The following is a 9,722-nucleotide window of genomic DNA, read 5'->3' as shown; positions in this document are numbered from 1 at the left end:
TCTTAATGAAGATTTGTAACCATTTAACTGTGTACTCTAATGCCTAAACCATGGAGTTGTGAGACTTGCTTTATTCACAGAACTGTCCACATGTTAAAGATAACAATCATACATACACCTGAACCAAAACAGATCCAAAATGAAAGGACTTGATAATTGTGTAAACATTATAGACATGCAAACTACATGTAACTTTAAAAGAATGAAGAACTGAAGATGAAAGTAATTATAAAAATGTTTATTATTGATGACAAAGTAATACAATTGTGTGATCTATTAAAAAGGCATACAGTTAACTGGCATAGGGCTTTTGATGTTCAAACACGAATGACCATGTCACTGTAGAAAACAGTTTGACAATGGCTGAGCTCTCCATCCTTATGATATACATAAGCTTCAAGTTGACTTGCCACAAACAGTTCATGCTTGAGAAAATGTCACTTTTCCTGGCTTCATGTTGGCTGCCCAAGATTAGCCATACCAGCAGAAATGGTAGGTTACAGAAAGAAAGTTGTCGACTAGAAGTAAATACATGGTTACCTAAAACACAGGGTTAACACTAGCATCACAAAGAGTTAAAAACAAATGAGTGTTCACAATGGCAACATTGGTCTGGTGAGATGAAGGCCTAGAAACCATGCACCTGAAAATAAACAATAACATGTCAACATATATTTCAAGATTTGCAAAACATATCACACCTTCAAATACATAACTTAATTCTATATTTAAAATGAATGATCCCAATATACTTAACATGTATACCTTAAGCATTCCATGACACACAAGACCCTCGCAAGTTAATATGAAAGACAAAAAATCAGTCTTGCATTCACTTTCAGAATGCCCAAATCTGTATTAACAAACTGACTAATTATCAAAAGGTTCTATTCAAAAGTTGTTTCACCAGAATGATTAAACTGCGGAACTGAACTCGTGTGTGAACCTTTAATATATTACACCAACTTCATGATATAAGCATGTTCCATACCTTGACCTGTTCTTGAGAGGCAAGGCCACACTTGCACAGCAGATTCTTGATGTTATCTCTTTGGTCACCTTGCAGCTGCACAACCTCACCGTACTCAGGGTGCTCCACTACAGTGCCGTTGCAGGCAAATTCCTACAAATATACCATAAAATTAAAAGGACCCCTAACTACAAGATTCATGTTTTATGTAAAAATAATAATTCTGTTCAAAAGGCAGCTATGTCCATCAGTTGGGAGTGCAACCTATTTCTAGTTATAACTGAGAAGACTTGAAAGCCTTTCAAAATATTTCAAGATGGAATCTCACAAAGTTCCAATCCATATATATTCCTTACACTTTCTTTCACATTTAAGAAACTATTTTAACACATTACCTAAATAGGCACAGGCATGTACAAAGGTTGTCCTTCTCAGGGGGTAAGCAATTCACTTGCAGAATGTTACATAAAAAAGGGGAAGTAGAAAGTTGTAATCAAAACTACCCATTCTCTTGGTTGCAGTGTGGTGTCTCACTTTAAGTGTTCAAATCCTGGATGGTCTCATGTCCCTTCTAAATTACTACAATGTGTACTTTAGTAACAATCACTCAGCATTCAACATATCTACCTTTTTACAGGCTTTGACAATTTTCTTGAAGTCGAATTGAGGATTGATGCCCTGGACAGTTGTTAAAGTCTTCCGTCCATTACGTTGTTGTATTCGGATGTGGATCAGGGCATCTTTGGCCTGGTTACCAAATTTAGCATCATCCAATTCAGAAGCTAAAGGAGCTGAAAGTTAAATTACAACCTGTTTCAATCAATGATTAAAGTACAAATGGCATGCACAAAGACGGTACTATATATAGTAAAGATGAACATTTTCCATCATATGTAAGCAAGGAGTAACTAACAATGCTCATACATTATAGCTGAAGGTTTTGCATTTATGTTGTCTCATATACAAAAGCTCAAATGAAACATATTTGGTTGCAACAAGTCCACCTATAGCTGTCCGTGATGAAAATTCTGTGGGTGTATAAATGTTTACTTGCTTGATGTTTATCCTACCAAAGTGATGAGAGATGAATACATATCTGATCACATCTCTTCCAGGTCATGTTCATATCAGGAACTGTGTCAACCACTTGTACATTTCAAAACGTTTAGCAGAAAATGTAAAAAGTACCAAAATGAAGAACAACATTACACAGTAAATATAGAAGGAATTAAACTGATATATTCAGGTTGGTAGACATAAGACTTATATTTATTCTGTAAAACAATTTATGAAGTTTAAAGTTCAAAACAATTTTTTGGATAAAACACCAAGGTAAACACTAATTTCAGGTGAGCACATCCTTGACACTGGTACATACATTTTAAGACATTAACTCAAAAGTGGTCTTCATAATAAGGTATACCATTAGAATTTACTTCAGAATCATTAACAATTTCATCCATTATGAGTAACACTTTTTAGATGTGTACACAAAGTATGTGACAGTGTGGAAATTGAACCTGGGTCTTTCCACGTGATGGACTAAAGGTTTAACTACTAGGATACCCCTTTTGATTGGCTTGGATTTAACCAAAGCATATAGTATATATGCAACAAATCCAGAATATGCTTTAAGAAATTATCTAAAGGGCAGTTGTAATACTTGACGTAACTCTTAGGCTTTGATTAATCCTGTACAATCTTCTTCACCTAAGCATCTTAATCTGGATACATCAGATCAAGCATGCTTGACAAACAAAAGGAACCACTTGACACTTCCTTCACGTCACTGAGACTAAGAAGTTAACAACTTATCTCTAATTCGGGGAACAAAGCCACACACTGCTTAATTGTCGGTGTCTGATTGAAGAATTACATTTATGTAAGCTTCATACATTTGTAGCTGCAATGATTCAAGTTCAACTCAACTAGCAGTGCAGTTATCAACAAGGATAACAAAGGGGCAATTCAGAACAGGGTATCTACATTCAACAACAATACAGACTACAAAAATTGAGAAGACAGTAAGTTAAAATCAGCATGATAAGTTATAACATTATTCTGGGGCATGCACCTTACAAATGTGTGATCCCAAATATTTAATTCTCACAAAACTTAACAATTTACTCTGAAAATTATACCTTCATAAGAGAAAAAAATCACTTTTCCTGCTCACTTTCAGAGATGAGGCAATATAAGTGGCATTAAATTTTAGAGAGCTGACTTCTTGAGAATACATTATAGTTGTGGTAGTTACTAGTATGTAGCTTCCAATGAATAGTGGATGCAGGACTTGACCCCACTTTGCCAACCAGAAGCATAGCTTTCTTATAACTATTTAATAAGCCAAAACCCTCATATTCAGGGATAATTATACAAGTCACCAGCATCTGGTTGTTACAATTCTGCTCATTCAAGTCTGTTTATCCACAAAACTTGGAAGCAGAGGTACTGCATAATACCAGACATTTCAGATTAAATACTGCTGGTGCTTGGACGCACTACACTGGATTACTGAGACATTAGAGATGTAATTTGCAGATTATCATTACAGTTAATAAGTTTTTTAAAGGGCTGCTAGCATAGCAGCAAGGCTATACTCAGTAAATGAATACAAACCATTGTGCTATAGTAAGGTCTAACCCGTAACCCTGCAGATCTCAAGATGTATCAGTTCCCTCAAGATCCACAAGGGTCCCAGATAGGTCAATGTCCAAATTACTATGAACTTGCCAGTATTTTGTGACATTGCAAGATTTTGATAATTCACACTCTTTGGAATCAGTGAGTTTAGTAAGTGAGCATTAAACGCCTGTTACGACAAGCATAGTCGCCTTATATGGCAAGCACGGGTTGCTGAAGGGCTATTCTACCCTAGGACATTCACGGACCAGCACACTTGGGCAACTTCAAAGTAACTGGTCAGCAAAGAAAAATGCTAGGCTAGGCAACATCGGCTGAAACATGCTTACCACAAAAAATAAGAATCCATGAGAACAAGAGACAGAATTATATATATCTTTATGGCATGAGTTCTGTCTCTAAGCCCTGCTTGAAATGTCTTGCCTTTACTACAGCTATTTCTAAGGCTTAGTGTTTTGATTTAGCATCATGTTAAGTTTAGGGTTACGGTAACTGTATTCTTAAAGGTCACATGCAACCAAAAAATCAAAAATAATTAAGACACAATTATCACTGATTCATGACATAATATACATTGCTGCTTGTAAAAATTCAAATAGACAAAATTATAAGCGTACAATCGTGATTCAAAAGTGCAATATTTTGTACTTGGGCTTACTTCCTCGAAAACAAAGGCCTTGGGAGACCGAACCCAGTCATAGCAGATGAGTGTGCACTGAAAGATGATCTGTTTGATGGGCATTTTAGAAGTAAGGCAAGTCACGAGAACGTAAATTCTTTATGGATAACAACTTCATTTATTGTACTTGATTCGTGTACCGTTGTCAAACAAAATCATAACTAGAAGTTGTTATCCATAAAGAATGTATATAGAAACGTTGGGTTTTGTAAATACATATTCTCTGAATTTGCGTTCGATCCAATCAAAAATCATCTCAGTAGAGATGGTGAACTACTGTGTGGCTGGAAACGGTCATTCGTCCAAGTATAAAGCAGGACTTGAAACTGACAAGAATTTGCACTAGTTTCAGTCAGATCCATCAGATCCAGTCATCCGAGAAACATGGATGTAGTTTGTTTGCAACTCAGACTTAAAAACATGTCATGTGAACAAGTATCACACCTGCCTAATTACATAATGTGGCAGAGACAGGACTCATAAATCAATTTTTGTTTATGGAATAGTCTGATAGGTGTCAAGTTCAAATTGGATGTGATCAATGATTGAAGCTGTGTATATTGTCTTCAGCAGACAGGCAGGCAGACATACAGGTGTCAATATACCAGACATTGAGCTTTCTCTGACAGGGGCTGCTTACCACAATAAACAAGTTTTTTTATGTAATGAGTAGATTATTTACTTTTTTGTGTACACAGCCAAGATTAGACTACTGCTCACGACCTCATACTCCGGGCATGCTTACTGTTTCAAGCTCTGAACCTATTCACTGCGCATGTGTTATGGGCACAGTGCAGCACAGCTGGGCATTTTTTCATCGCGTTTTTCAACTTTATAGGTTGGGGGCCATAGGTTGAATTCATGAATTGGCATTTGTGATGAATTGTTTCGGTAAGTGCATACCGAAAGGTATCAATCTGTGGGGGGTGGTACAGGCGGAGCTCTTACCAAGCCAGGGTTAAATCCCTCCTGTACGCCTGTTTTCAGGGAAGAGTTCTGCCTTTCCGCCTATAACACACACTTGAAATGTATTCTACTTATCAGGATTAATTTGAGGTTTCAGGGTCAGGGTTAGGGTTTTGGTGTGGTTTAGGATTACAGTAAGGGCTAGAATTAAGGTTTCCTTGACAGAAACTTTACACGTCGAGTCCCCCGCCAATGTCTGCGTTGAATGTCGTCCCAAACAGTGCCTAATATATATCTACAGGGACCTATACCAATTTTACTATCGTGTGAATACCGAATTACCAGCATGACCCAATGAAAACTCGCTGCTAGCGTCGCAATTAATGTAAAGAGACAGTAAAGATGAAGATAAACATAGGAATGGTTTACTCAACAGTAAATCAGTCTTGATAATTACTTGACTGGAATACCAAGAGTAAATACACGTGTTGCTGTGAAGAAATTCAGAAAAAAGACCGCTTCACTTGCGACATTTCACAACACAACACGACGCCATTTTGAATCGAAAAATTGAGAAAACTGTTACTACGACTTATCTCCTGTCTTTACAATAACACTTACCGAATCCTTCCTTCAAGTTCAAGAGTTCACCGCTCATTCAAGCTAATATAAGTGTTCCACCCAACAAAAAATAGGTAACTAGCAAGTTACTGACAGTGTGAGGCTGCTGCCGAACCGTGTCTTCCAAATCCTCAAGTGTGAGATTGAGGGAGTGCGCATGTCCTATGACGTCACTAACCTTTTCCAGAACTTTTATTCTTTTCTTATTAATTACGAATTCACCAAATATTTTCGAGAAAGACCATGGTATGTTGGGGCAATACATATATTATTCCAACTGTTTACGGCAATAAGTACTACAACAGAGAATCACTGTACAATGGTGTTAGAGAGTACGTTTTTAGACTGGTCCCAAGATGTTTTCAAGCCGGTAAGACGAGGCATTATGTAACCGGTCGCTTGAGGTTTTTCAATATTGAAAAGTATGTTTTCACGATGATGTTTTGCAACTCTATCTTGGACAGATGTGTGCGCTTGTATTTGTGTTGACGCCTGACAAGGCAATATATAACGCTTAACTGATGTAACTCACAGACAAATTAGACATGCATTATGTCTAATGCTTAGAGAATCTGAACCAGATTATATTCCCAACTGCCTTGCCGTCCCTGCCATGCTGTAGTCCAAGATGTAGCAAGTCTAGAATCTTCCAACTCTTCGAGGTTCCTTTTCAGTTTAAATAGGTCTATTTGTTACTACCAAAATAATTATTATATACATTCAGGGAAAAAGCGTTAGCTGATGATTATGGGTTAGCTATACCTACATATTTATGTTTTCAGCTTTGAGTTGGATATGCATGTATTTTACTGCCTTTTCGTTAAAATTTCGTTGTTTTTCATCCTTGGAGTATTGGCAGTCGGTGGCATCATCATTTTGTTGAAAAGTTTCTCGTAAAAATAGCTTTATTTTTTTTCATCAGAAATTTCTAAACCCACGACTGAGATGGGGGTATATATACGTTCACTTACGTAATTGTGCTTATAAACTGGAGTACAAAAACAACTTGACACGGTTTTCTTTCTGTCAAAACAATCTAAGTTGACACATTAAAGCCATGGTGTCCTACTTATGCGGAACAGGTGTAGAATTGTCAGTAGTCAAACACTGTCGGAAAAAGATTTTGCACATCTGTCCTTAACTGAGAATTCCTCGCTTGAAAGTTGGCAATATGGTTAATACCTTATGATGATGACGTCACAGGAAGGAACCTACTTTGTTCCCACGTAATGGTTTCCTAAAGGATTATGACCTCAGCCTTCCATCTCTTCACAATCATACGTCTGGAAGGGAGTGAGTTTATTTTACGCCACGCTCAGCAATATTCCAGCTATATGGCGACGGTTTGTAAATACTTGAGTCTGTACCAGACAATCCAGTGATCAAGAGTATGATCCGGAGCATGGGAAGCGATGACGTGTCATCCAAGTCAGCAAGTCTGACCACCCGATCCCGTCAGTCTCTTCTTACAAGCATAATGGCCTTTTGTGGCAACCATGGGTTGCTGAAGACCTATTTTACCCCGTACCTTCACGGGTCTAGATGTCATCAAAGACAGGCGAATGTTTAAATGTAAATATGACTGTTTTTGTGTACCCATTTGTGACTTACCAGTGGCTCTCCTGTTGGTTTTCTTTTCGTTACAATGATGATATGTTAAAATCAACATTTAGACTAACACCTAGTCTTAAACATGAATATAATTTACAGTACACACATCTCATAGTTTTAAAACTGTAATATAATAAAATGGAGCCATGAAACTTTTATTTTCAGAATCTAGATTTGCCACATTATCCAGACTTCGATTGGTTTTCGTTTGCTTCAGGGTCTGTAGACAGAGTATTCAACATTTTTCAAGTTTGCAAGCGAACTCTTTTGAGAAAGTATAAGCACAAACATTTAACAATACCATTTTTTCATAAAATTTGGGGAAAAAAGAATTACCTGGGTCCATTTGAAAGGATCGTTAAAAAGGATTACCTGGATTTGTGTGGTTGACCAGGGACTCAGAGCAGTCACACCTCTGATGTAATTAATATCTGCGATATATGCACTATATAACAAGCGAACTGTTGGTCAAGATATGACGTTTGGTTGTTTGTTTATGGGAAAGGCATGCTTACATGTTTTATGTTGATAAATGTTTTGTTCACTGGGTTACTGTCTCGTCATACCACTTAATTGACGGTCACGCATTTCAAAGTTAGCACTAGTTATTGCGCAAATGCGTCGAGGAAACAGTCCAAACACGTGCTCGTTATAGCGCCATCTGGCGGCCGTGTGAAACGTTACACTGAAAAGTTGTTATTAATCTGAACAATTCAAGCCTTTAATTTCAAGTTATCATAGTTTGTAAAAACTAAAATATCAAGAAAAGTAAAATCAAAGCATATTATTCTGATATTATGAAATTTTATTTTAATTTATGAAACACTTTGGTACGAGATTAGCGAGATTTCCCCTATGGCCGACGATCGTGTTTGGAAAGCGAGAACGAATATATTTACAACAAAGAGTGCGAGATATTGGCTTCGTTTAACAGTCAAGTAAGATATATGCAATTTACAATGAACTATTGTCAATGCGCTAACCATTATTGTCTTTGAAGAACTAGGGCATCTGAGGAAATCGTAGAGAGCAGGGAGGCACCCAGCGATCGACACCGACAAGCAAGCGCTCGGCGTGAAGAGTCGACCCATGTTCTGCGATCACATCAAGCCCGCCTGGATGTGTCAGCTAGCGAGTCGTTGACCAAGTAAAGCCGGTACCAACAGATCGACATGGCGGATTTCTACGACCCAGCATGCCCAACAGAGTAAGTGCAGACACACTACACTACACACACAGCGTCGAAGCCTGTCACAACAATCACACGTGTATTGATGTAGATTGCACGTCAAGTGCCATCTTCCCGTCGCATCCCCGTGTTACTTTTTGATGCATCCCCCAAACATGAAAGATTTGAATTTATTATGCTTCCTCATATTAGTGTTCAGTTATGTTTGTCATATTCCAAAGATTTTTGTCACAAGAAGTGAAGTGACAAATGACCTTCTCATGCTGCAAATGTAGTTTTGTTTTAGGTGTTCTGAAATCGGCGATTTGTTTTCAGTTGGATCTTCCCAGGGTTACATGTTAACACTATCAACAACATGTCCTATCTCAGGAGAAGGTTAGGAAATCTGTCTCATGCAGATACAACCAAAGATACATGTCAAGTTTGATTGCCTTCTGTAATCTTATGAGATCTCATCGTTTAAGACCATTTTAGGTGATTACATGGTTCTGCTGTTTATTTAATGGTTAAACAGGTTAAACTAAACATGTGACTTTATATTTACCTTGACAATATGTTTCAAAGCATGGCTCTCTGACTATCTGCTTGTCACTGATTGTCAGCTTTGTACCATCATTCCAATTTAACTAAGGGAGGGTAGATATACTTCGATTACAAGTTATGGCCTTAAAGTAGGGTTTAAATTAAAAGTAACAAATGTGACTTTCAGGTTTTGAAAACTTGAAAGAAAAGAACCTAATAATAGTTACTGCTAAAGAAAGCAAGATGTTTTCTATTTCCAAATCATAATGAAGCTTTGCATAGTTGCATAGATCCATTCATGTTAATGTTTTGTTACCATGTTATTGTGAAAATGTATTCTGAATTACATAATGTAACCTGACTATATTTGTTGAAGACAGTACTGAATAGCCTATGACTCATCCACTACTTTCCTATTCAATTTAAGGAATCAGTTTCAGAAGGAACTGGGCTTGAGTCCAGCTCTGCTGGACATTGTATTTCATTCTTTTTGTTCAAAATAGGCATTTTCTCAATTTGAGGTAAGTTATCAGATTAGTGATAAATTGTGATAAAAAAAAGAAATTAAAAAAATGAAAAAA

General features: G+C 37.1%; 2 protein-coding genes across 3 annotated transcripts in view; one reads left to right on the top strand and one right to left on the bottom strand.

Annotated features, from left to right (window-relative positions):
* Positions 1-223: 223 nt before the first annotated feature.
* LOC137254672 (eukaryotic translation initiation factor eIF1-like) lies at positions 224-5,985 on the bottom strand. The gene is made up of 4 exons (XM_067792516.1): positions 5,820-5,985; positions 1,598-1,761; positions 992-1,123; positions 224-643 (listed from the first exon to the last, which is right to left on the bottom strand). Exons 1-4 carry the CDS (start codon positions 5,854-5,856, stop codon positions 629-631), a joined length of 348 nt encoding a protein of 115 aa, XP_067648617.1. The 5' UTR covers positions 5,857-5,985; the 3' UTR covers positions 224-628.
* Positions 5,986-8,109: 2,124 nt separating this feature from the next.
* The window catches only part of LOC137299209 (uncharacterized), a 60,392-nt gene continuing 58,779 nt past the window's right edge, over positions 8,110-9,722 (top strand). For both annotated transcript variants that reach the window (XM_067792507.1, XM_067831797.1), the window contains exon 1: positions 8,110-8,637. In XM_067792507.1, coding sequence (XP_067648608.1) covers positions 8,603-8,637 — 35 coding nt within the window. In that variant the 5' untranslated portion in view covers positions 8,110-8,602. The remainder of the gene's footprint in view (positions 8,638-9,722) is intronic.

Source organism: Haliotis asinina, chromosome 10, assembly GCF_037392515.1.
Source record: "Haliotis asinina isolate JCU_RB_2024 chromosome 10, JCU_Hal_asi_v2, whole genome shotgun sequence".
Lineage (NCBI taxonomy): Eukaryota > Metazoa > Mollusca > Gastropoda > Lepetellida > Haliotidae > Haliotis > Haliotis asinina.
Note: the sequence above shows the minus strand (reverse complement) of the source record. Positions and strands in the feature narration are given on the sequence as shown.

Bases quoted from the DNA above. Each gene is read 5' to 3' on its own strand.
- LOC137254672 (XM_067792516.1), bottom strand. From the start codon at position 5,856: ATGAGCGGTGAACTCTTGAACTTGAAGGAAGGATTCG. The intron at 1,762-5,819 runs GTAAGTGTTATT...TTTAACTTTCAG, and splicing joins GAACTTGAAGGAAGGATTCG to CTCCTTTAGCTTCTGAATTG. The intron at 1,124-1,597 runs GTAGATATGTTG...GTATATTTGTAG, and splicing joins TTGTCAAAGCCTGTAAAAAG to GAATTTGCCTGCAACGGCAC.